General features: G+C 35.3%; 5 protein-coding genes across 7 annotated transcripts in view; 2 read left to right on the forward strand and 3 right to left on the reverse strand.

The window, feature by feature from the left end:
• Nucleotides 1-4,400, reverse strand: part of LOC111793536 (probable zinc metalloprotease EGY2, chloroplastic) — a 25,419-nt gene extending 21,019 nt beyond the window's left edge. The window contains exons 1-11 of one of the 2 annotated variants that reach the window (XM_023675473.1): nucleotides 4,044-4,400; nucleotides 3,875-3,944; nucleotides 3,244-3,375; nucleotides 2,711-2,761; nucleotides 2,492-2,602; nucleotides 1,736-1,810; nucleotides 1,541-1,646; nucleotides 1,353-1,446; nucleotides 890-1,040; nucleotides 528-593; nucleotides 35-389 (exon numbers count right to left, since the gene is read on the reverse strand). In XM_023675473.1, the coding sequence (XP_023531241.1) occupies nucleotides 210-389; nucleotides 528-593; nucleotides 890-1,040; nucleotides 1,353-1,446; nucleotides 1,541-1,646; nucleotides 1,736-1,810; nucleotides 2,492-2,602; nucleotides 2,711-2,761; nucleotides 3,244-3,375; nucleotides 3,875-3,944; nucleotides 4,044-4,198 (1,191 nt within the window). In that variant the 5' untranslated portion in view covers nucleotides 4,199-4,400 and the 3' untranslated portion in view covers nucleotides 35-209. Of the gene's footprint in view, nucleotides 1-34; nucleotides 390-527; nucleotides 594-889; nucleotides 1,041-1,352; nucleotides 1,447-1,540; nucleotides 1,647-1,735; nucleotides 1,811-2,491; nucleotides 2,603-2,710; nucleotides 2,762-3,243; nucleotides 3,376-3,874; nucleotides 3,945-4,043 lie in introns of those variants that run through there. The other variant, XM_023675465.1, reaches the window with a different exon arrangement.
• Nucleotides 4,401-4,608: 208 nt separating this feature from the next.
• LOC111793562 lies at nucleotides 4,609-7,259 on the reverse strand. 2 transcript variants are annotated; one of them, XM_023675514.1, is made up of 6 exons: nucleotides 7,170-7,259; nucleotides 6,955-7,050; nucleotides 6,527-6,628; nucleotides 5,914-6,109; nucleotides 5,310-5,517; nucleotides 4,609-5,105 (listed from the first exon to the last, which is right to left on the reverse strand). In XM_023675514.1, the coding sequence occupies exons 1-6, from the start codon at nucleotides 7,194-7,196 to the stop codon at nucleotides 5,078-5,080; spliced, it is 657 nt and encodes a 218-aa protein (XP_023531282.1). In that variant the 5' UTR covers nucleotides 7,197-7,259; the 3' UTR covers nucleotides 4,609-5,077. The 2 variants fall into 2 exon arrangements, with proteins under 2 accessions (XP_023531282.1, XP_023531273.1); XM_023675505.1 differs by lacking the exon at nucleotides 4,609-5,105 and having other exon boundaries at nucleotides 5,112-5,517.
• A 1,413-nt stretch (nucleotides 7,260-8,672) lies between these two features.
• On the reverse strand, nucleotides 8,673-13,740 carry LOC111810514 (auxin transporter-like protein 2). The gene is made up of 9 exons (XM_023697254.1): nucleotides 13,329-13,740; nucleotides 13,095-13,273; nucleotides 12,806-12,991; nucleotides 12,605-12,717; nucleotides 12,352-12,535; nucleotides 12,172-12,269; nucleotides 11,309-11,516; nucleotides 10,710-10,967; nucleotides 8,673-9,249 (listed from the first exon to the last, which is right to left on the reverse strand). The coding sequence occupies exons 2-9, from the start codon at nucleotides 13,230-13,232 to the stop codon at nucleotides 9,040-9,042; spliced, it is 1,395 nt and encodes a 464-aa protein (XP_023553022.1). The 5' UTR covers nucleotides 13,233-13,273; nucleotides 13,329-13,740; the 3' UTR covers nucleotides 8,673-9,039.
• A 7,628-nt stretch (nucleotides 13,741-21,368) lies between these two features.
• On the forward strand, nucleotides 21,369-23,249 carry LOC111781208 (nematode resistance protein-like HSPRO2). Its single transcript, XM_023661682.1, has one exon. It carries the CDS (start codon nucleotides 21,632-21,634, stop codon nucleotides 23,057-23,059), a length of 1,428 nt encoding a protein of 475 aa, XP_023517450.1. The 5' UTR covers nucleotides 21,369-21,631; the 3' UTR covers nucleotides 23,060-23,249.
• A 213-nt stretch (nucleotides 23,250-23,462) lies between these two features.
• LOC111804552 (eukaryotic translation initiation factor 3 subunit F-like) lies at nucleotides 23,463-26,481 on the forward strand. The gene is made up of 6 exons (XM_023689405.1): nucleotides 23,463-23,812; nucleotides 24,261-24,340; nucleotides 24,836-25,065; nucleotides 25,549-25,670; nucleotides 25,740-25,853; nucleotides 26,040-26,481. The coding sequence occupies exons 1-6, from the start codon at nucleotides 23,591-23,593 to the stop codon at nucleotides 26,127-26,129; spliced, it is 858 nt and encodes a 285-aa protein (XP_023545173.1). The 5' UTR covers nucleotides 23,463-23,590; the 3' UTR covers nucleotides 26,130-26,481.
• Nucleotides 26,482-26,976: the final 495 nt, after the last annotated feature.

Genomic DNA, 26,976 nt, shown 5'->3' on the forward strand with positions numbered 1-26,976 from the left:
TATAGCATAGATGTTAAATGTCTACTACACAAGCCAGAGGGCAGATTAAAAAAAATCAAGTAGTTGCTAAATTGCTGAGGCGGATGATGCCTTTGAAAGGGTCAGCCAATTCGGTTACTTGTTAAAGGGGAACTGGAGAAGCGACATGATCAGTTTAGCAAGATTTTCACCGACATTTTGGACTTTGAAGATGTGAAAGCGTTATGTCACTAGTAAAGATCCAACGTATAAAAGAAAAGATGATTACCAAGGCCACCGGCAAGAAATGACTCATGAAACACAGATGAATCAACGATAACTCCAATGCCATCACTAGGTGGCAAGATGAAACCTAGAATGTAAAGAAGGAAGCCCACAGAAAATCCAGCTAATGGTCCTGCTACTGCCACCTTCAGCAGATCTTCGCNCTCATGAAACACAGATGAATCAACGATAACTCCAATGCCATCACTAGGTGGCAAGATGAAACCTAGAATGTAAAGAAGGAAGCCCACAGAAAATCCAGCTAATGGTCCTGCTACTGCCACCTTCAGCAGATCTTCGCGCTTGGGTACAATATTTAGGATCCGTGTGATTGCACCAAAGGAGCCTATCTGCCACCAAAAAAAGTTGGACGGAGAGAACACAACTGAAATCCGCTAGTAACAAGTTGGAAAGGGTGGTTGAATCAAGGGTATTGACACAAGGCAATATTCTAATAAACGCAGTACTTTTCAAGCAAAAGCACAAATGGTAGACAAAAATAGAAATACTACAAAAGGCATGTCGCACAATAAAACCAAGGTTGCCTCATGCAGGAAGATTGATTTGCTGTATGGTTGGATAAAACATTTCGTAAACAGCAAAATATTGGTGAATCGTTTTATGATCAAAGAACAAAGTATATTACCTGCCAACTAGGAACAAAGTATGGAATCCCAAACTTAACTCTATCTCCAGCAGCTAATATATGGCCGAGTTCATGCACTCCTAAAACAAGTGCAGTTACTAAGGCACCAGATAGTCCATCTTTAAGCAAGTCAAGATTATCAAAAGTCGATCTGCCACAAAAAATAATAGATTAATAAATTCAAATGAGTACCTTACAAATGAAAGCAAATGCTAACTGGCAACAATATGTCAAGAAGCAGCAACAAAGTCCTTCACAAGTTGATATAATTTTTCTCTAAAAGACATGAAAAAACATTGTACAATAGAAGCAGAGCATATTCACAAAAAAGAAATGGTAAAAATTTATAAGAACTGAAATTTTCATTTATTTAACAGAAGACAATACTAAAAGTTCAATTGTTCATTGGACCAAGGGAAAGAAGATCCATTCATGCATAAGACATAAAGGAAAAATCGCATACAGTAAGTTGGATTGCAATGCGGGGACATTTCGGAGAAGTAGAGTAAATACAGTAACCAGTCCAAACGCTGCGGCAGCAAACCATTCTGGGACAGCTGCAATTTTTAACTTTAATGTAAACATCATCATTCTCTCGATTATTCAACTCCCACAAGGGTAAATAGCATCAATCACAAACCAAATGTTTACCTGTTGTCTCTGGTTGTAAGGTCTTTCTTGGAATAACAACAGCTACAGGTTTATCATCCTCTGGATTAATTAAAAGAAAAAGCTTATATACATCCCCAAAGTTATCCTGTATAGTTCCCAAAATATTACGTAAGCAATTAATGACTTAGGAACATTTAAAAATCAGCGAAAAACAACAAATGCAGACAGAGATACCTGCATTCTCTTTGTTATCTTTTCATAGCTCTTAGCAGCCTCTCCTCGCAGATTTCCTTTAAACAACACTCCACCCTAGTGGAAGTAACAAAAAAACTATTAACAAAGTTTATATATCAAAAGGCAAGGACAATCATATCCGGCCATCGGGTCATTTTGTCTACTCTCTATATTAGGTAGTTTCAAACATTCCTTCTTTTAGTTTTTCACATGTAATGACACACAGGATATTGTCAACAACTTTTTCTAGAGGTTAAGTTTGTTTATAGAATTTTCACGTGCAAAAAATTATTTTAATATCATTATTTAGAAAACTTTCATAAATGTTCAAGCTAGGTATGCTATAATTGGCACACTGGAAAATATGTTGCCTACTATAGCTTACTAATGATTTCTTTTATATTAGATAACTATTTTGTTTCAAAAATGATAACATAAAATTTTAAAATTGTTTTGAATCACTTTTACATAAATATAGGTCTTAATTATCATTATACACTTTAAAACACTAATGACTAAATATATTGATATTATATCAACAAATATATTATTAGGTTTTAAATAAAGACATCTGCACATAATTCAAATGATAGGTAATTAATTATTCTTCAAATTAAGTCAAACTTGCTCCATTACAGCCCAACCCCCACTTTCATATTAATTATAAAAACTCAAGGAAAAGTATATAATATATATATATATATATATACATAAAACAAACCATCAATAAAAAGAATACTTTCATGACCAACTCACCTCATATGGGTCCTGGCTTGTCACAAAGAAAGTATCAAATCCAAACACTTGATTCTTAAGAATTTCGATTGTTTCTCGGGGAATCCTGAATGATTCATCCAATTGTTGTGTCTGCTTGAAATTTTATCAAATAAATAACAGATGAGGAACAGAGCATGAAAATTTTCCTGTCATTCTGTTGCCAAAAAAAAACAGAATAAAGCAATACACTACAAGTACCTTTAGTCCTGGAAGTGGAGACCCACTAGCAACTTCTACATTGTCAATATCCTGTTTCGAAGTTTAAAAACTCTTCAAGTACACTGTGAACACAAACTAATTTTTTAACACCCCCCCAATGCAGGGTTGAATTTTAAAAAACAAAAAACAATGGAGAGACGAAAAATTTCAAGTAAAAATGACACTTAAAGAAGCATTCTTCTCCATAGATCATGATATAACCTTCTATGATATTAATTACTACAACTGGATTATATGCAGCCGTAGGGTCGGTAATTCTAATGTATACAAGAGTTCATATCACTAAGCACCCCATGCTAACAAAGCCTTGCAGGCTCCAGTTGGAAAAGAAAAAATGTGAAATTTAAATTGTTTTTCAAAATCAACATCATGTAGAACTAATCATCGGGTGAAAGCATGAAAGTTTATTTCAGTAGGCTGTAGCTACCAAGAACAATTTCTAACCAAAAATCGATTTCCAAGCCAGTTTCTTGATGTACGAAGGAATAAAGTTTGTCGCCAAATATACTTACCTGGATGTCACCTTGGTCCTTATTTTCAGCATTGTTGACTTCATCAACAACCTGAGAATCGAGTTGAATTTTATCTTCTGAGAGGGAGTCGGAGGGAGATGGCTGATCTCCACCTTCAGAGCCATCTTTTTCCTACAAATGGAGGCATAGTTTCATTAACTCGTTACCATTCACAGGAATGGGGAGAAGTATTAAGTAATTGTGTAACTCGAAAAGAAAAACGTCAATTTCTGATTGTAAATACACACCCCCTTCAAGCATCCAACGCAATTTTGTAAGTGATTTATTAAGCATATACTTTAAGAAGATGACACCAGGTTCTAGCGTTGGCCATGACATCAAGTACTGTGCAATCTAGAATTCATGCCACAACATAAATTACGTGCCCTAAGTTGAATCAAAGGGACCTAATCAGAAAGAGGAGAAAAAACTTACACATTGAGGTGAAATTATAGAAAATTGGTAGAAAGAAATTGATTATAGTGCCTCCAATCCAACAGGAAAGTGCATTGTGGATTACGAAGCAATTATGATTGTAAAACTAATGAGAATCTATGCAAAACTTGAATAAACTAAACGAGCAACCACAACAGAAAAAAGAAAAAGGATTCGACTGCAGAATTACAAATACCTTATCGTTAGTGCCATCTGGTTCATTCTGCGTTTCAGTAACTCTACAAGCAACCCCTCGCTTTGCACGGCTATCAGTTAGAAGACAAAAAAAGTAGAAAAAAAAAAACCAATTCAATACGCTTACAGCCCTGCATTACGATCCCCCAATTCGAAACTAAGCAAGTTACCTGGCAAACTGATAAAGCTTAAGGCCGCGATGAGAAATCCGTTGCTCCTTCAAGCCAGCAAACGAAATCAAACTAGGATGGAAACGAATGTAGCAGCAAGAACTGTAATGAGACAAGGGAAAGGAATTCCCGCGAAAAGTTGCAGGAAAATCCATTGAAGAAACTACCGAATCTAACCGAGTAGATGAAAGAGATCCATTGATTAAGATTGAAGCTCCAAGCGATTGAGAGCTTTTCGACTGAAAATTACTGATTCGATGAGCGAGTGGAGGGAAGAAGATTCTGCGTTCGCGTTCGCGTTCGAATCTTATCTGTTTCGGTTTTAGACGTGGTGCTGATGGATATCGAGAAATTAAGGAATAGATGAAACGGAAGTAAAGCGAATCTGAACTGCGAATTATTCCTTTGCACGTGTTAATATGGAGTGGATTAAAGATTGAGGGCTTTTTAGAAACAAACAAACAATCTTGTGGGCTAATTTGCAATTATCTATTTTAGGGGGCCAATTATGGGAACATGAGAATAAAAACCATATATTTGATTTTTTTTTTTTTTTAACATATAATTTGATAAGGAATTCAAATATTTTTTAAATAGAAATAAAAATCCAAAACAAAAAATTAATCCAAATTGTTCTAATACCCTCACCTTGGGAGTTTCTGTTAGGAATCAGAGTCTCCACAATGGCATGATATTGTCAGCTAAGCTCTCGTGGCTTTGCTTTGGGCTTCCCCAAGAGGCCTCGTACCAATGGAGATAGTATTCCTCACTTATAAACACATCATCATTCCCTAAATTAGGGAATGTGATACTCACTCCCACTAATTCTCAACAATCCTCCCCCTCGAAGAAAGTACACTATAAGCCTCCCTTGAGGCTTATAGAGCTCTCGAACAAAATGTGTTCCAAAGTTACCCAAATATGTGTTCCAAAGTTACCCAAAGCCTTCAGAACAAAGTCCACTATAAGTCGTGATTCCTAACGTTTCTTCCAAAGTTACCCAAGCAAACAAGAGAGGGTGAAATTTCTTTTCCTTACACCGCAAGCAAATGGGATTGTTTCCTGAAAAGAAAGAGAAAAACAGAGTATCACAGAGCTGAAGTAAACTACACAATTTATTTACAGCCTTGTTCTACATTCAAACAACAGTTAAAACTCTAGTTTTACTGTTTATACTGTTTATACTAATCACAAGCAGCTCATGATTCTGAAGGCTTCACATCCCAACGATTCTTTCTTTTTCTTTGAGCATGAGGAATGAGTAACCTGGCAAACTCCTCAGGCAATTGAGCTGGTGTCAAGTGCACCAAGTCTTCCCTGTCGTCGCCACTGGAGGAGATCCACCCGTGATAAGGTTTTCGCCTCCTTATTTTCGGGGTATGTGCCGCCAGTAAAGACTGGTTCATAGAACTCCTTATAAAATGGTTATCAGCAACACCAGAACCTATATCCTCCTCCTTCCAGTATCTTTCATCTGCAGATTCATCACACATAATAATATTCTTCAGGGTCCTTCACCATGATAAATCAACAATGGCAGTGAAATCACACACAAGATCAACTCATAGTTTCTTTCCCAAGTAACCAATTGAAATCAATTATTGCCTTTAAAAAGCTGCTACTGTTATCCATTAGAGCATAGACTTTCTTGACCTCCTAAATCCGTTTATTTTGCACATTTGTAATAATCTAAATGTTTAGCTGGTTGGGTGTTAGTTCGGCCTAGAAGAGAATGTATCTAAAACAAGGTTACAAGTTTAAGGCCTTTACGAATATAACCTCATGAAATTACGATTAAAGTAACCGATAAAATGGTAGTTATAGAACGGCGAAAATCCATAAGTTTGGTTTGAAATGTCAAACTAGTTACCTGAATCATTTGCAGGTACTGTGGCTGTGATCCTGAAAGGTTCATTGTCCACGTACGATGAGATTACACCCTCAGTCGGTTTCACGGTAATCTCAGCCCCAGGATTAGATGTGGAAGCTTCATTAACAACATTCGAGGAACAGCCCGCTTCAGAGGTCTCCTGAAGATCTGCAATTCTTCCATCCTCTTCATGAACCTTCAAACAATGAGCATTAAAATATGGGGCAATGCTGAAGAGATAAAACAGTTGAAAGAATAAAAGGTGTGCATTTTTCTGATAATTAGTTAACACTATTTCAACATAAGAAAAGTAAACCCGGTACGAGTTAAACAAAAACGATATATGCACGAGCAAATGTTGTACTCATTGCAAACAATTTGACAGTGACTAGCAAAATAGCACACCCCATAAACACCAATCTGGGAATAAGAACTAGTTTGAAATTTTTGATCCGGAGTTTCTTTTGGAGCTAAACATTTCAATTCTTATTTGTATGCAACATACATCAATGGTTCTCCGTTGGAATTGTTAAACATTCATAAACCATTATACAAAGGCGAAGAACGTGCTTACATCAAGAATCAAATTCAACAAAAATAGTTGGAAACTAACCTTCTCTATTGCACCATCTTTCCGTTTCTCGAGAAGGGTATCAATCAAGAGAGTATAAGAGCCTTCTTCAATGAATACCCATCCTTCGTCTCCTCCATACACCTAAACCAAATTCTCCAAACACTGTATGAGATTATAAAACAAAGTATAGCGATGATTGGAAGAAAGCCAAAACGTTTTAGCAATGCAGCAGCTTCTTGAGTCCCTATTTCTAAGCACTTGCATTCAGATAATTGACCTTGAAATGGGGGAATCTAAAAACAAATACATACTTTCAAGTATTCAGGGCAGTGGCCATCAGACCATTTTATCCGCTTACTTTCTTAACTTTAAGACAGGAAAACAGAGAGACCCACAGAAGAAACACACACAAAAACGAAACAAAAACATGAACCATGTAGAACAGAGATGAAATCAGAAAAACACACACTGAGGAGCTCCTTGACCGTGTCACGAACCAACTTCGGATGAAATCCGAAAGGATTCATAGCATCCAGCGCAGCATCAATTCGTAAGTTACCCCGCTGAAATTCAAAATAGAGAGAGCCAAACAGGATATAATTAGAAAATTTGTATTAGTATTCAAAAGAAATGCAGAAATCTCTTCGCAACGACAAACAAGGTTAAAAAAACGAAACAGAACCTTTTTAATTCGCTCCCTGGGAGCCATTTATGAAGCCCAACAAAGAAACGTCGAACAAGCTCCAACTGAGAAAAAATTCCGGTGCTAGGGTAACCGAGAAGCNAGCCCAACAAAGAAACGTCGAACAAGCTCCAACTGAGAAAAACTTCCGGTGCTAGGGTAACCGAGAAACNAAAAATTCCGGTGCTAGGGTAACCGAGAAGCCTAATGAAGGAGGAAGTAAGAATCACTACACCCCACTCAACAACGCTACAATCCGCTGTAAACGTACATAAAAGAATGAGGGAAGAGGAAATTGGGTTTAGAAGAAACCTGAGAATCGAAAGCTTGAAAAAGGAGCATATCTCGATGAGCAGAATTGGATGGAGTGGGAATCAATATGAAGAGATATTGGGGAGAGATTTTGTTCAGAAATAAGAGAGAGAGAGAGGAATGTCAGTCGAAAATTTTGCGGTTTCTGGTACGAAGACGAAAGAGCATGCAGGAAGAAGACGAACGATTTTGGCGCAATAATCGAGTGTTTCTTTTTCTTCTCATTTATTTCTATTTGTGTATATATTTATATTTTTTTTTTTCTTAGTTCTGATAAGCGTTAAAGTTTGAATTCTTATATTTTCTTTCGATTTTATTTTTTATTATCGTTTTTAAATTGTTTGTATTTGCTGAAATTGACTTGATAAATTCATTAATTACCCCCATAAAGTAAAAAAGTTACATAAAGTAAAAAAGTTACATGTTTTTTCTTTAATTTTTAAGTTAGTTAATGAAACGACTGAATATTTGAAATGATAAGAACGAAATAGTTGAAAGGATTCTTATTAACAGCATTAGAAATCAGGTGTCACAATCTTACTTTTTTGGCGATCATGGTTAAGACAAATATAACCGTGACACTGGCACTAACCGTATGCAATGTTTGTGCTTGATTTTGCTGATATGACTCATTTCTTAAAAGGACAAACCTAGCTTACATTATAAATCTATAGCCTTTTGGTCAACTGTGTTGGATGATTAAAGTCCCACACCTAATTTAGGGAATGATCATGGGTTTATGTTCAAAGTGGACAATACCATACCATCGTAGAGAATCATGTTACCATTGTAGAGAGTCATGTTCATCTAACATGGTATCAGAGTCATGCCCTAAAACTTAGTCGTGCCAATAGATTGGTAAATCCTCAAATGTCGAACAAAGGACTCCAAAAAAAAAAAAGGGGAGGCGTACTTTGTTCGAGGGGAGGTGTTGAGTCCCACATCGACTAATTTAGGGAATGATCATGAATTTATAATCAAAGAATACTCTCTCCATTGAAATGATCATGAGTTTATAATCAAAGCCATGAGAGCTCAGGCTCAAAGTGGACAATATCATACCATTGTGGAGAGCCGTGTTCATCTAACAAACTGACTCATAACTTGATTTCTAATTAGATAGAAACCATTGCCAACTCAAAAAGAAAAGGGAAAAAAAAAAGGCAGGGCTTGGCTAAATGGATGAAGATCTTCATCTTGAAACCAATTAACTCAGGCAAGGGAACAAAGCATTGCAGTTTCATTTCTGTTCCTAATGCAGAAACATCCTTCTAATACTTTCAGATATAGCAATTTGAATTCAGTCCCTCCAAGTACATCACAAAAGAGTAGAACAGTGGGAGAAAATGATACATAGCCATCTAAGAATGGGATCCATCCAGTTTCTCCTAAAGATAAATAAAACGAACATCGCATCGCATAGAGATATATAAAGAGAATGAGCAGACAAGATTTGGATGAGATTAATATGCATATCAGAAGGGTGGATGAGGGGAACCTTGATGCTCTCTGTGTATGCCTTTGTATACTTATATAATTGAGACTTGAGAGAGAAAATTCAATGATGGGCTGTTGTTGAGCCCTGGGGTGGACACTGGTAGCACTTTGCAAAAAGCCCAAAGGTGTCAACTTGCTTGATGAAGTTGGCCATGCTGGCCCACCCTCCAAATCCAAACCCAATGACCAGGACCCACACCACTATAAAGCTGTTCACCACATACATGCCTGCCCAGCTAGGGAGGAAGATTGGAAGTTTCTCTGCAGCATTCTGCACCCAAAACATACACTTTCTTGACATGTCATACTTGCAAACACAATATGTAATGTCATAATCATCTTCATTCATCTAAATATACAGGCGTTTTCATTATTGTAACTTCTGGGTTCAGCTCATTAGAATTCTAGAACTGCATTCATCACTAAATTTTAATGAACAAGACCATTGGCTTATCAAGTGACAAAATCATATGCATTAATCCACAAGTGAGAGTCTAAGCACAGGCCAGCTCGAGCCGACGAACATGGTTTCAAAAAGAAATAACAACAAAAGCAACATTGAAACCTGTTTTTATCAAAACCAAACCTACAGCAATAATCATCTCAAAGTGGCCGAAACCAACAAAATCGATTTAAAACGACTAAACATATTATACAAACTACTAAATTGACCAACTATTTTTCAGTTTTTCAGTTCAGTTTTGCACTCCTAACTACAACAGCAATTAGGATAAAAAGGATGCAAACTAGTTGGCAAGAGTAGCATCAACAGCAAGATACTTTGATTTGACACGTCCAGTAATAAAAAAAGCCTAAAAATTCGCTCAATTAGCCAACCATTGGTTCTATCCTTTCGTCCGTACAAAGAAAAAAGGGCACAATATTTGGATTGTGAATAGGGTACAACACGCTACAGGGAAGGGTGTCTTTGATTGGCCCAACTTAGTTGAAGATGTGGCTAGCATGAAGAATTGTGACGAAAGCAGATAACTGAATGAAAAGGAAATGCTACCCACTCCCATAATAAAATGTTCCATGAAATTTCAAATGCTAGTCATTATAATAATCAGTGGGGCTAAAATGGCTATCTGTCGGAACTCATTTCCAGCNCTAGTCATTATAATAATCAGTGGGGCTAAAATGGCTATCTGTTGGAACTCATTTCCAGCTTAAATCATACAGCTGGAACCATATCCACAAAATGATAAGAATTGAAAGGACGAACTCTTTAGGGAACCCTCACTGTTATCACCTGTACTTGGTGTCACTATATTGAGACCTGGTAGGACGGTCAGATTCTTAACATAAAGTTTCCAGCATAGCCAATCTTATTGACTGATTCATATCATATAGATGTTTTCATCTATTCAAAGGACAAGCATTGGAAGTTATATAATTATGAAGATCCCAAGGAAGAATCACGGGTAACAAACAGATATAAACAGCTCAAGACTAAATAAGGAATGTTCTGAACTCTGAACCAAGTTTGCATTAAAATTTTCAATGACTCAGCTAGCAGCTTAGAATGCCAAATTAGTAGAAAAATTAGACCAAATCTAGCCATGACCCAGCAATGATATGATCAGGAAGTAAGGGCAGATTGGATTGAATGAATTCAATACTCAATTCAGGACGAGAAATCGACAATGCCAGTTGGATAAGCGCGTATTAGGTAAAATATGATTGAAGAAATGAAATGGAAAGATCAAAGGCAAAGGCAAAGGCATTTACCTGTCGGGCAGAGGCAGATCTGAAAGTGAGCATATGGGCTAAAGAGGGGATGATGTAGACGGTGAAGCTAACCAGAAGCGCCCCTACCGCAGAGTTGATGGGTCCAAAAAAAGGGAAAATAATAGCCAAAAACCAAATGGGTATCACAACCGGTAATCGGGCAAGCGCCCTCAGACACATGCTCTTTGTTTCGTGCATTCCAATCACTTTCTCCCACACGAAATACAACGGCGTACAAGCAAACCCAAATGTTATGAACTGCACATCAACCGTTCGATCAAATGCATAAGCACAAAAACAGTGAGAAAAATCAAAGTTCGCAATAAAGGGTAAGGACTATTCAATGCATGTTCCTATCACTCTCCACCACACGAAAAACAACGGGATGCAAACAAACCCAAATGTTCAGAACTGCACACTAACTGCTCGATGAAATGCAGAGGCAAAAAGCAAGTTAAAAAGCACGGAAATTGCAATAAACTNGGATGCAAACAAACCCAAATGTTCAGAACTGCACACTAACTGTTCGATGAAATGCTGCAATAAGGAAGTTAAAAAACATGGAAATTGCAATGAATTTAGGGATTTATGGAGTAGACCTGGTGAATGAGCATGAGAATGATCGCTGTGGTGCGCCATCCGTTGGTGGGAAGAAGAGAGAAAGCGTTGGAGTGAGTAAGGAGTTGGTCGCCGAAAGCCCAGTAGACGGCGGTGGCGGACGGGATTGTCAATGTGAAGACGTATAGAGTGGCGATCAAATAAATAAATTTGAACTTTCGAGGCTTCCACATAGCGTCCATTATTTCCCTGCCGCGCCAAAAAAATTCTTCATTTTTTTCCTTTTTTTTTTTAAATATACATAAAATTTTAAGAGTAACATTATAAAAAGACGTATTAATATGTGAATGAAAATCATCTATTTAACCCCTCATAAACTATATTAAAAAATTTTAATGTTATTTTGATGAGTATTTTTTAAATCGACAGTAAATAAATTTAAAAGAATTAAAAATTCAAAAATATTTTTTTTGAAACCCTTTTAAAAAAATTCAATTTTTTAAAACAAATATATAGAGAATATTTTTATTAATTTAATTATTTAAGTATTTAAGTATTAAAACTAAAAAAACAATTTAAATATTAAATATTAGAGAAGGATAAAGCTCATCAATAACTTAGCCTAATCAATTTTGTAGGCAACAAAAAGAAAGAAAAGACCTAACTTTTGGATTCAAATTTCAAAAGGGATATCAGTTTAGACGAACACGACTCTCCACAATGGTATGATATTGTCCATTTTGAGCATAAGCTCTCATGGTTTGCTTTGGGCTTCCTCAAAATGCCTCGTACCAATAAAGAGAGTATTTTTAGTTTATAAGATCATTCTCTAAATTAACAGATGCGAGAGTTTTATCATTTAATTCATTCAAATGGTAAGTTCGAAAAGAAAGAAGAGACTCACACAGTGACAGCATGGCCACCAAAGGTGTACAGTATATTGGTTGCCCCAGTGAAATAGAGCACCATTTTGGTTGGCCCCGAGTGTTGGACCCCTTCAACCTTCAAAGTTGCAGAACAAAAACTCACCAAAAAGAAAGGAACATTTGACTAGAAATTGAAATGATTCGATGAACAACGAGACCTGGCCATGAAGAACAGCTGCAATGGTCAAGTACCAAGCCGTGTAAGTGGTCATTCCAAGCCCAAGAAAAGACCAAATTCTATAGTTATGAAACGATGGTATGAACACCGTCGTGGCGCAGCATGCTCCAAATATATACGTCCATGTCCTCTTGTCTAGCTTGTCATTTATGTAATATATATTGCTGCCATCATGAACACATTTCAGTACTAATTTCACCATCCATTTGGAGAACAGAGGAGAAGTGATGAACCTTGCACAAGCTATTAGCTGAATCACGGATCCAAAGAGAAGAAAAGTGCAGTTGAAAGCCAATCCAGCAGCCTTCCAGTATGGCCCCAACAGCCCATCCAGCACTTCGAACCACTGAACAAACGAACATGTTCAAAGAAGCTAAAAAACAGAGCTTCGAGATTGTGAAAATGGCGGTGGGTTGTCCTGTTTTTAATCTAACCTGAATGACATGGTTTTTGAAGCTGACATTCTCTTTTTCCTTACGAGTTCGATACTCAACGTAAAGAATGCTAATCAAATAGGCTGTCCAGCTTCCAATGATGCCGTAAAATACTTGAAATATGATGCCTGAGAGCATACCCAGTTGAGAAAAAGAGTATGGCAGCGTTAACAGAACTTGAGCAACCTTTAAGAACACCAAAACAAAAAGGAGATAACTTTATCATCATAAACAGAGCATTATAAACAATGGGATTTTGTGGGTTTTGTGAGATTTGAGGTTTTAGGACCTGATTTGATGCGCAGCTGAACCAAGCATCATAAACAGAGCCTCCATGCCAGAGGAGGCTTTTGAAGCTCAATGGAGCTTGATTTGGCTTCTCTTCTTGATGATCCCTCTCGTTTTGTTCATTCACAGTTTGATCCATTTCCTTGAAGGATAATAATCTAAAAAGAAAGAAACTTTCGGGNTGATCCATTTCCTTGAAGGATAATAATCTAAAAAGAAAGAAAGAAACTTTCGAGGACCCAAAGAGGAAAATGAAGAGAAATCAATGGCGTCCTCTGTTTTCGTGATGAACTTTAAAACAGAGGTAGCTCCCTGTTTCAAACGAGAATGAAGGAAGACGCCGCCGTGAATTTATAGCTTCAGAAGCGCCGGGTGTGCCTTAATTTTGCGGCATTCCGACGAAGAAGAAGGAGAAGGTGCCTCGGATCTTTGGGGTTTCTACTGATATCTGCTAGCTTTCTGTGTGTGTGTGCTCTGTTTTTGTTGGGTTTGTCTGTCTGAAACTTGGAGTCAAGAGGTGTGTGTTTTAAAGGGAGTGAAAGGCATAATTAAGTTGCCAGAAAAAGGGTCACAGATCTGAATCATGTGGAATTATTGATGATTCAAATGGTAGCCCAAAAGGGGGGAGAAAAGGTTTGAGGGAAAACCCCAATAGGATGAGTGAAATTTGGTGTTCATTTATTTGATGCTTTTTGGTGGTAGCAAAGAAACAAAGTTGAAGGAGATGGCGATGTGTAATGAACTGAATCCTCCAAAAGAGGAGACATGAATTTTGCTCCCTCATGCCTTCTTTTCTCTCCATACCCTAAATCCATGTGGAATGTCTCTCGTACCGTAATGGTTCGTGTCTATCGTTAGACTTCCTCACGAAGTTTTTAAAACGTGTCTACTAGGAAGAGAACCCACGCCGAGAAGGGAATAAAGCATTTTTTTAAAAAGGGTATGGAGACACCTTCCTAGAAGACGTTTTAAAAAAACCTTGAGGAAAATCTGAAATAAACCGTGAGTTGATACTGAAAACGTGTCTACTAGGAAGAAGAACGCAGGTCGAGAAGGCAATGAAGCATTTTTTTTTTTTAAAGGGTATGGAGACATCTCCCTAGAAGACGTTTTTAAAAAACCTTGAGGAAAATTTGAAATAAACCGTGAGTTGATACTGAAAACGTGTCTACTAGGAAGAAGAACCCACGTCGAGAAGGCAATGAAGCATTTTTTTTTTTTTAAAAGGGTATGGAGACATCTCCCTAGAAGACGTTTTTAAAAAATCCTGAGGAAAATCTGAAATAAACAGTGAGTTGATACTGAAAAACGTGTCTACTAAGAAGAGAACCCACGTCGAGAAGGGAATGAAGCAGTTTTTTCAAAAGGGTATGGAGACATCTCCCTAGAAGACGTTTTTAAAAAACCTTGAGGAAAATCTTAAATAAACAGTGAGTTGATACTGAAAACGTGTCTACTAGGAAGAGAACCCACGTCGAGAAGGGAATGAAGCATTTTTTCAAAAGGGTATAGAGACATCTCCCTAGAAAGCGTTTTTTAAAAACTCTGAGAAAATTTTGAAATAAACAGTGAGTTGATACTGTTACACATACTATACCCTTCTTTGGCTGGAAAGTGTTTTATTTGTTCGAACGTTTGATTCTTTGAATTTATGGTATGATTTTTCGTTTATAATTTAAAGTGAAGCTTGATTTGTACTCCGAATTTGGTGGTCCATATTATAAATATAATGAAGGCGTTTGATTAAGACGTGACAAAAACACCTAATTCCTTAAGAATTTGGTGAACTAACTCTCTTTTGACGGTCAAAAAGTTTGTTCATAGAATCCAACCCTTTTCAATGATTTGGAATTGGCATCTTTGCTATTCACTCCATTTTCTCAATTTAATTGTCTATTTAGTCCCTCTATTTTTTCATAATTAGCCTAAAAGCCTAATTTTGAAAAAAATAATAATAATAATAATAAAAACTAAATACCATATATAATTTTAAACGTTATAAAAATCATGAGATATATTATTACGAAATAGTTTGATAATAGCATATCAGATTTGAATCTTAAACGTTAAGAAAATTAAATTAAAATTAAAAAAATACAAAAATATATATATAGAGAAGCTCTGATACCATGTTAAGAATGAGAAATAGAACTCAGATCGAAACTGCAAGAAAAGTGTGAGATTGAAAGTCTGAGAAACATAGGTGGACTTTAGATCCCACCTATGTTTATCAGACTTTCGATCTCACCTATGTGTCTCAGACTTTCGATCTCACTTATGTTTCTTGCACTTTCGGTCCCACTTCTATTTCTCATTTTAGCAATCAGAAGATTTTGTTTGAATTTTGTATGAGATTACGATCTAATAATTTTATTTATTTAATGGGACTAATGATTGCATACATTATTTAATTATTAATTTGATTTGTTTTGTCCCCTTGCCTATGCATCCCTTGAGAGGAAAAAAATAAATATAATTAATCAAAGTTTTTATTTTTTTTTAGCTTAAAAGTTACGATCTAAAATTTAATTTCTAAGCTAAAAATTTAAACATATCATCTGTACTAAAGACGACCTGAATTTTCGTTAGCCGACTTATTCAAGAGCGAGAGTAAGTGACACACAATCATAGCGAGTCGATGAGCTTGAGTTTGGAGATTGATCCGATTCAAACAAGCATTTGGTCCAACAAACCTAAGACATGAATGTCTTAGGAGAGCGCATGCAGCCCAAACGTTTGGCTTGTAGAATAACCAACACCGAACCCAAAGAAACAAAAGCCACACATCACAGCACACTGGTGGCTAGGTTGAACGCCCCGCCGGTTCTGCACAAAAAAACGCCAAAGTAAAAAGTCGAAAACGAGCTCTTTTCACATGTACCTACGTAGTATAGTACCGGTGGCACATTCAATAAACGGTAGCTTTAAAGAGCCCATTTGAAGCGGGTTTCGCACCAATCTCCGATATCCTCCGTGTGTAATATGTCTAGCTTTAAAGAGTATGATTGCAAAGGCCATTATTAGATGCAATTCCCAGTCGTATTTGAAGGCACCACCTGCCAAACATAAGTATCACCACCAACATTAATCGCTGCAGGCCGCCAGCAAAGGCAGACCGGCGAGCAAAACGCCGCCGTTCGTACTGGGGAAGACAAAAAGCAACTGAGTGTTGCAGAAGAAACTATTATCGCCATCTTCATAATTTCATGTTCTGTTGTTCCTCCTACAATATTTATTGACCACTAAATACAAATCAAATTTAAATATAAAAAAAGTACAAAATATTAATTTCAAAATAACAAATTAATTAATTATAAATTATCCAATAATATATACTTTATTAACCCATGTTCCTTGCTCCTGAAGTACAAAACCTTTGGGCCTTGGGCCGCTTCATGGGCCTTATTTAGGTCAATCGGACTTGCACTTTATTGAATTGGGCCGCTTCTTTGGGCCTTGGCATAAGATTTGTTTACCCTAAGCCCAATTAAACTGTGACGAAAGCTGTGATTCATTACCTTTATTTTTATGGTTAAATTAATATTAAAACAATACCAAAAACCTTGCATTTTTTTCCTTAAAAAAAAGTTCAAAATTATAATTTCGAATAAAAATCGTTAATATTTTATTTCAAAAGTGAAATTGATACATTTAATTTTTTTAAAATGACCTCTGAAATGTAAATAAATAGTTCGTTTCCTTTTATATATTAACGATAAGAATAAATTTTAACTTTATTTATAACAATTACGAGTGTTAATACTAATTTTAAAATTTCATGAGAATTTTTTAACGTGAAACTAAAAATAACTTTATAAAATTTTGAAGGGCATTTCAAAAAAATATATATGGGACGGGTAATTATATAATACTTAGGAAACATAATCATTATCAAGATATAAACGAGGTTCTTGACCTCGATACTTAATTATATAAGGCTAGACATTTGATTGTGGTCCCTACTATTTTAATTACAGCTCATTACACATGCCCCTACCAATATTAATTTGATATGCTTTATATTATGAATATGAAATAACAATTTTCATTATAACATTTTTTGGCCTTTTGGTAACATAACGCCCTAACAATTTGCACTCGGGTTGGATTGCTTACCAAGTGCAATGAATACTTTCTATTCATTTGAATTTTGTTGCACCTTGTACTCGTCAGAAGCCATAACGTAACTTCTATTGAAATATAGTCATAATAATTATAAATTCAAAATCCCCTTTTATTTCGTACCCATTTTTTTTTTAATGCACTATCCTAATTAAACATATATTAAAATTTATATATAATGGGTAAATTATTTTTAAAAATGGAATATGAAATAAAAGGATAACATTTTTAAATTAAAGTTAAATGATTTAATTTAATGTCTTATTTTCGGGCGCAACGTGTGCTTCTTTGTCGCCTAATTTCGGCGCCAGCCTATAAGTCAACCAAACTACACGCCGCATGTTCTACATCCCCTTAATGTTTTTTTTGTTTTTTTTTTCTAATAAAAAATATTATTTAAAAAAAAAAAAAAACTTAATTTTAATTTGTATAAATTTATTTTGTTTGAATTTTATCGTAAATAGTTGTTTAATAAATATTATTTTTAAAGTTACGTCGTGGCTAATTAATTTTGATATACCTTTTTAGTTTAGGATAAAATAACAAATTAATTAATTATAAATTATCCAATAATATATCCTTTATATATGTACATAACCTATGGGTCAATCGGACTTGTACTTTATTGAATTGGGCCGTTTATTTGGGCCTTGGCATAAGATTTGTTTACCCGAAGCCCAATTAAACTGTGACGAAAGCTGTGATACATTACCTTTATTTTTATGGTTAAATTAATATTAAAACAATACCAAAAACCTTGCATTTTTTTCCTTAAAAAAAGTTCAAAATTATAATTTCGAATAAAAATCGTTAATATTTTATTTCAATGTGAAATTGATACATTTAATTTTTTTTTTAAATGACCTCTAAAATGTAAATAAATAGTTCGTTTCCATTTATATATTAACGATAAGAATAAATTTTAACTTTATTTATAAAAGTTACGAGTGTTAATACTAATTTAAAAATTTCATGGGAATTTTTTAACGTGAAACTAAAAATAACTTTATAAAATTTTGAAGGGTATTACGGGTAATTATATAATACTTAGGAAACATAATTATTATCAAGATATAAACGACGATCTTGACCTCGATACTTAATTATATAATGCTAGACATTTGATTGTGGTCCCTACTATTTTAATTACAGCTCATTACTCATGCCCTTACCAATATTAATTTGAAATGCTTTATAATATGAATACGAAGTAACAATTTTCATTATAACATCTTTTGGCTTTTTGGTAACCTAACGCCCTAACAATTTGCACTCGGGGTGGATTGCTTACCAAGTGCAATGAATACTTTCTATTCATTTCAATTTTGTTGCACCTTATACTCATCAGAGGCGCATAATGTAACTTTTATTGAAATATAGTGATAATAACTCTACAAATTCATTTCGTACCCATATCTTTAATTATATATATATATATATATATATTTTTAATTCACTATCCTAATTAAACCTATATTAAAATTTATATAATGGGTAAATTATTTTAAAAAATGGAATATGAAATAAAAGGATAACATTTTTAAATTAAAGTTAAATGATTTAATTTAATGTCTTATTTTCGGGCGCAACGTGTTCTTCTTTGTCGCCTAATTTCGGCGCCAGCCTATAAGTCAACAAAACTACACGCCGCATGTTCTACATCCCCTTAATGTTTTTTTTGTTTTTTTTTTCTAATAAAAAATATTAAAAAAAAAACAAAAAAACTTAATTTTAATTTGTATAAATTTATTTTGTTTGAATTTTATCATAAAAAGTCGTTTAATAAATATTATTTTTAAAGTTACATCGTGGCTAATTAATTTTGATATACCTTTTTAGTTTAGGATTTTGGATTAGATAAATAAATAGTTTGAGAAAAAATTATTGTGCCAACGAGTTAATACAAATCCACTCACGGATCTATATGCTTTGATTCGAATTGGAAGCTCTAGAACAAGCGGCTGGTATATCCACACAGTTTGTTACGATAGCTCCAAGAGGATAAGTTGCGTTGGAATCGATAAAGAGTTCATAATTACATAAAAGGAGGAGAAGATTGGGGCGTGTCAATGCACTTCTTGGTCCTCGTCTGCCCGACCTACCGACCCACTCTGAATAATTCATGGGTCAACGAGTCTCTAGGACAAGGAGACAGACACTACTAATCAAGCCAAGTTTAGTTCTCGCAGTTGGGTGACAATTTTTATTATTATTATTTTTTAATTTATTATAGGTTTAAATTTGATTTTATTTATATTATTTGACACGTATTTCATATTAAAAAATAAAACAAATATTAATTAAAAAAAGTGTACGGCGTTAATTCTCCGTGATTAGACAATTGATATTGATTAAGGATGATTCATGAGATAAGTGGGTGAGGTTTAAAGTCTATTAAAGAAATTAAGCTTATAATTAATAGTAGCCGCCAAGGAAGGCCTGCTTTCGTTTAATATTAATTTTGATTGGTTCCTTTACAAGACGTGTAAGCCAACACATCATTTCAACATCCAACTATACAGCCACGTGGAATGATCGGGGTGACCCGTTAGGCACCGCCGCTGAAGTCTGATGTGTCCGCGTGTGACCCGACAGCTGGACTTCATTATATATGGACGGAGCACGTGATCTCCATGCCACGTGTCGGAAACCTAACCAGCATGATTTCTGAAATCCGAATGTGATTAGTTAGTTGGCCGGTAAGAACACACGAGCCCATCCTCAATCCGAGTCGGACACCAATTAAAAAAGTGGCTCGTATCCTAGTCAGTATCATTAGCCAGTAATTTCTTAACACGTGGCGTTATTTTTTTATAATTGGAACCGCGGTAAACGCGGGTGATGGAAGCTGTATTTTTATTTTTTAAAAAACATTTTTAGAACTAGACATGTACTCTTGTTTTAAGGAAATTTTAATTTTTTTTAATAAATTAATACTTTTTTTAGTATATATAAAAATAAAAAAATGGAATTTTTATTATTTATAAAATATAAAAGTCAAGAACTATTGATGATAATGCATATCCATATATATTTCAAAATGGACGCCTTTGATTTATGTTTTGAAAAGACAATTAAAAAAAAAATAAAAAGATTGCTATTGGAACGTGCATTAGGTATTCCGGCAAATGGGGGAAAAGGCCTCATCAACTTGTCGATATAGAATTCTAAAACCGAGACATTCTAATCTACGTCAAGTAATTTTAATTTTATTAGAAGCCGTAAAGATACGATTAATTGGTGTATCATTATCTATCGAAACAACTTTTTATTTGAAATAGATAAAATTGAAAGAAATTTTTTTTTTTTTTTTAATATACGTTGCTGCTTTGGATGCTCTTCTTATTTCTTTCCCGTTTTCTCCGAAGTACTTTAAAATTATCCTATAAAAAATACACAGTATTTTATATATTTTTTATTTTGGAAGATTATACCGTTGTAGCCTTAGTCTTTGTTTTATTTATATATCCAAGCGTGGAAATGTATAAAAATTGAATTTGAAAGTAATTATAATTTAATAATAAAAGTGAAATTTTGTTTTAATTTTATGTTAATAAACACTGGACTTCCTTTTCCCCCTTATAATTATTATCTTAATATTTGGAAAATAATTATTTTAATAATTGTATATTACTATATATCCAATATACATATCATAGCACATTAATTTACTTTCCCAAAGCAAGACCATCTATTGTTATTTTCCCATTCAAATACTAAAATTTCATTAGGTATACAATAAACCAAAGTTATTTCCTGAATTAAAATAGGTATTTAAAAAGAAAAATAGAAGATTATAAATATTTTAATATTATTTTTGGAGAAATATTTTGAAAGCGATTTAATTATGATTCCATTTATTAAGGGATAAGGAGTTGGAGAACGAAATAAAAAGGAGCGGCCGCCTACAAAGAGACACATTTGAAAATTAAAATCTAGGAGGATATGGTCAACTAAGGACTTCTTGTGGAGGGAGGCATATTTGAGGGAATAAACTGTCAATAAAATTAAAAATTAAAAAAATGCAAGGGTGACAGGTGGCGAGACGTGAATGGTGGGGGATACAAAATCCGTAATGAAATTGAACAAAAAACAGTCAAACACCAACCAAGCAGTCTAATTTCTTCAACGATTTCCATCCAACCTGGAAATTTCCTTTATTTATTTATTTACTTTTTTTCTAAAATTCCCCAGTTTAATGGGATTATGGATAAGCTTCAACTTCATCCGTAATTTGCATTTTTCCTAAACAATTATTATTTTAAAAATGTTTTCAAATCTGTTGTCCTTCAAATTTATGCTACCTCCTATAAATACTCATCTTCTTCCTCCATTCCTTCTGCGAAATCAAATCCAGCAATTTTCATTTCAAAATTCTAGGAATCCTTCTCTTTTTCTTTCCGTCTCGGATCAGAAATGATCGATATGGGTTGGAAGGCCAACATGGGCTCTGAAAAGACGACGACTAAATCCCCAAAGTTGATTTCAACCACCACGAAGCTTAATTTGTCTCTTCCAGTTTCGTTTCATTCTTCAGAGATCACTACTGCCTCGCCGTCGTCTTGTTCTTCATACGAGCAGTATCTCCGCCTCAACGATCTCAGGAAGCTATGGAGTTCTAGGGAGTTTCCTGAATGGAGAAACGAGTCGGTTTTGAAGCCGGGATTGCAGGCTTTGGAGATTACTTTTCGGTTCATTTCGACCGTTTTGTCCGATCCACGGCCGTACGCGAACCGGCGGGAGTGGAAACGGAAGCTCGAGTCTCTCACTACGAGTCAGATCCAACTCATTGCGATGATTTGTGAAGACGATGAAGAGGACGGCGAAGCACGCGGCAGAGTTCCGATTGTTGATCTGAGTTCATCCAACGGCGTGATTACTCGCGACGGAAGCTCGGCGGAGGTCTGGAAGATTCGCGGAGAAGCTACTGTTGTGAACAGAACGAGTGAAGCGAGTCTTCTTCCTCGGCTTGCTTCATGGCAGAGCTCTGAAGACATCGCGCAGATGATTCAGTATTCTATCGAGTGCGAGATGAGGAGATGTCCGTACACGCTAGGGCTAGGGGAGCCGAATTTGGCCGGCAAACCGAATCTCGATTACGACCTAATTTGCAGGCCAAACGAGCTTCATTCTCTGAGAAATAGTCCGTACGATCAAATCGAAAATTACGAAAATCAAACGGTTTACACAACGCACCAGATCCTGGAGTCGTGGATTTACGCCGCGCATGAGCTTCTCAAACGAATCGCGGATAGAATCGAGCAAAAGAATTTCGCGAGAGCCGCGAGCGATTGCTACTTGATGGAGCGGATCTGGAAGCTTCTGCAAGAGATCGAAGATCTTCACCCTTTGATGGATCCGGATGATTTCCTAAAGCTGAAAAATCAATTAGCGATCAAATCGTTGCAGGAATCGGAGGCGTTTTGCTTTCGATCGACGACGCTGGTGGAGGTTACGAAGAAGTGCAAGGATTTGAAGCACAAGGTGCCATTGATCTTGGATGTAGACGTGGATCCAATGGGCGGACCAAGGATTCAAGAGGCGGCGATGAAATTGTACAGTGAGAAGCGAGAAATCGAGAAGATTCATTTACTTCAATCTCTGCAAGCGATCGAATCGGCAATAAAGAAGTTCTTCTTCGCCTACAAGCAAGTTTTGGTTATGGTGATTGGAAGCTTAGAGGCGAAGGGGAACCGAGTCGTGGTGAGTTCGAACTCGGACGATAAACTGAGTCAGATATTTCTGGAATCCACCTATTTTCCGAGTTTGGATGCTGCCAAGACGTTCCTCGGAGATATACACTGTGTCTTCAGGTCGGATCGAATGACCCGAATGAAACCGTAGGACCCGGGTTGACTGGGTCAGAAAAAGGTTGACTTTTGTTCTGAAATTTATTCATACAAATATAGGTCTGGACCCCACACGAAAAATACAGCAATTTTAATTAATTAATTTTTTTTTTAAAGAAAGTAATGTAAAATCTTGTACGAATTCTCACGCTCATTAAATTAAATTCGCAGCATATTAAACTAAATTCTCATGCTCGTTAAATTAAATTATAATAAATGAAAGAATTATTTTATAATACATTAATAAAGCAATTAGTTTATTAATTAATTATCAATAATAATTTTAAATCTAAAATATTGGAATTTTGGAACACAAAAAGTCTTTTTGTTTCAATTATCAGAGAATTTAAAATTTCCTTTAATTTATTTGAAAAATTAATTTTAATATAAATATGATAAAATGGGCCTAATGTCCTCTTCCAAAATTTGGAGCGTGATCTGAAACCCTAGTTCCGCTTCTGCGCTCGTTCCTGGTCTCTCTCGGCATCCATTTTTACGGAGCTAGGTTAATTCGAACTTCAGGCCAATGGCGACGACTGAGAGCACGGTTTTGCAATTTTCACAGTCTTCTAACTCTTTGTCTGCCAAGGTTCATCCTCTGGTTATCTTCAACATTTGTGATTGCTATGTGAGGCGCCCGGACCAGGCGGATCGAGTGATCGGTACACTTCTTGGCTCTGTTTTACCTGATGGAACCGTTGATATTCGCAACTCTTATGCTGTTCCTCATAATGAATTCTCCGATCAGGTTTTCCTTACTCTGCGTTGAACTCGTTTCTAGTGTTTCCTCGATGTGATTGCTTGAGAAGTTATTTATTTTTTGTGTTCTTATCGCGGTTTGAGTAATAATTAAAATCCTAGTTTCTTTATGTTTTCCTTGACGAATTGATCTCGTACACTCTTCCGTTTGGAGAATTAAGGTTCCCTGCCTTCTTTCTGCCATTTCCTTTTTCCAATTTGGATTCTTCGAGTACGTTTTACTCATTGTAGAATTACTTGTACGAGCGAATTGTGAACATTTTGAAATATCGTTGCGGATGGGCTTTAAGAATTTTATACATCTTTTTGTTTCATTGAATTTTAATGTTATAATTTGTGAGACTTTCTAGTGATGGTTATTGTTTGTTCTACCATTTTGCAATAAATTCGCATATTCACTCTTTCATATCTTCTCTTCATTCCTTATATCATAACAGGTTGCGCTGGATATTGATTATCATCACAATATGTTAAGTTCCCACCAAAAAGTTAATCCAAAGGAAGTTATCGTTGGATGGTAAAGCCATTGATCCTTCTTTACTATGTATATCAGTAATGGTAAAAGTGCCTTTCTTTTTTGGATAAAAATCTGGATATCATTAAGATAATAGAGGAATTGAAAATTGCAGAGTGACAAAAATGACTTAATGTAAGAGGTTTACAAGGAAAAAAGGAGTTTTAGACGATATAGTTAAAGTGCTTTAGTTCACTAACACGGTCTGTTTTTGTTACTCTTGTCTGTTGCTCCTTCTGTTTTAAACATTGGCCTCTATAGATTTCTTACTTTCCCCTATGAAATTGGTTTCTTATTAGAAAGAATTTGGTTTGTAACTTTTGCTCGCTTGATACCATACCAATTGAAAGATTACTCCTGGTCGAAAACTTGAAATTCATTATTTGCTTGTAATGTTGATGCATAGTTCATCTAAAGTTTTTGTGATATGAAATATTCTCCAATGGCATATATGATAGACACATATTCTTATAATGTGTTATCCACCGTGACGAACAGGTACTCAACTGGTATGGGAGTTACGGGTGGCAGTGCATTGATACACGAATTTTATTCTAGAGAAGTTTCAAACCCTATTCACCTGACTGTTGATACTGGATTTAAAAATGGAGAAGGCACAATAAAAGCCTACATCTCTGTCAATTTGTCTCTGGGCGATAGACAACTTGCTGCTCAGTTTCAAGAAATTCCTTTAGATCTTCGAATGGTTGAAGCTGAGAGACTTGGATGTAAGAATTTAATCATTTCTCTTGTTTTACTCTTGCTATTGAAATGTTGAAGCTGCTGAACTATATCCTAGACACTTATTGGCACACGATTTTTTTATTAACCTAAATGCATACTTGAAGTTTTAGGCGAGTATGTTGCATTATTGAAACAACTGTTGGAAATATTTGATCTTAGACTTTTTGAATATCCCCCGCTTATGTTAGAATAACGTATCTGGGTATGATACGTATTTTAGCATCTCTACTTTTGTAGCTTTCCTGATTTTTGTCCAAATATGAACATAGCTTGTGACATTTTTTTTCTTCTTAAACCCTGTTCCAATAATTAATGTACTGCTATGGAGAATACGTCTTAATTATTTTCTGAAATAGTTCGATTGTGTTTGTTTCCTAATCCTGTCCATTCCCTTCGGAAACTTGCTTCAAGGGATTTTTGTATATTCTTGCAAAGCCCCTGGTCTAATGCAAAATTTGTAATGACAGTTGATATACTGAAGACAACTTCTATTGATAAACTGCCAAATGATTTGGAAGGAATGGAAGCTTCAATGGAGAGATTGCTTGCCTTAATTGATGATATTTACAAATATGTTGATAATGTTGTGGTGAGTGACGTTTGGGTCTTCTCTTTTGCAATATATCATATTCGTTTGCTTATGTGACTACTCTCTCAGGAAGGACATGTTGAGCCAGACAACACGATTGGGAGATTTCTTGCTGAGACTGTAGCCTCTCTTCCAAAACTGTCGCCATCTGCTTTTGATAAACTGATGAATGACAACGTGCAGGTTAGATTATTTTATCATACTTTACCTATATCTTGATCCCCTACCGAATAAAATCTGGTATGCTGGTTAAGAATTAAATTGTTTGAGCTTGGCGTCTTGTAAATGGTTTAGATAAGGTTAACTTTTATACATGGAAATCATCTAACCGTTTTACTATCCTGTCTCCATTTTCACTGCTTCCCACAGGACCATTTGCTGTTGCTGTATTTGTCAAGTATCACCAGGACACAACTGAGCTTGGCTGAAAAGTTGAACACGGCTGCTCAGATTCTGTAACTTCTTCAACCTGCATCGACGATTTTGTGTCATTTATTTGGTAATTGACCAATATCCAAGAATTTGTGTACTTAATTCTGCTGCAAAACGATCCCCCTTCCCTCTTGAAAACCCCCTTTTGATTGATTGAGTTCACTGTCAGTCGTCTTATACTGCTGCTTTGTGGAATATGTTGCCTAGTTTAACAATGAGGGTTGTACTAGCATCAAGAGAATATTGTCCAGGCACCCAATTTTTCCCCCGATACTTTGTCGCCATAAATCTGTCTTTCTCATCTTTCACCTCCAGATATTATTGTTCGTTGAAAGGTAACAATATGATTTACTTTCAATTTTCAAGTTCTCTTCGGTTAGAAGATGAGTTCTCTTCATGTTTGGGCTGGGGTAGAAACAAAGCAGTAAGGGATAGAACTGTCTTTTGTTTGGTTCTGATTCTTTATCATTTCTAGCCCTTTTGAAATTATGTATATAATAAAATATGGATTGTTTTTGTATTATTATTCTTATTTTCATTGATTCACGTGAGTTATTATTGTATTTAACAAGCGTTCCTTGAAATTAGATTATAAATCAATAAGCTATTACTCGATTTACAGCTTCCATTAATTACTTTTATATTTCAGCGGATAATAGGAAATCTTCAATCCTACCTTTTAAAAAAATAAAAATAAAAATAAAAATGATGAACAAATTAAATACAATATTGAAACCTTAGGATCCTATTAAACGAGTAATTCATGTAGTAGATAAGTTAACTTCTGAAAACTTTGAATACAGTTGTGATATAAAATATAAAATTTGTAATTTAAACTACGATAGTAATTAGTTATCTATTTGTCATGAATGTT

The sequence above is a fragment of the Cucurbita pepo genome, chromosome LG01, assembly GCF_002806865.2.
Source record: "Cucurbita pepo subsp. pepo cultivar mu-cu-16 chromosome LG01, ASM280686v2, whole genome shotgun sequence".
Classification (NCBI taxonomy): Eukaryota; Viridiplantae; Streptophyta; class Magnoliopsida; order Cucurbitales; family Cucurbitaceae; genus Cucurbita; species Cucurbita pepo.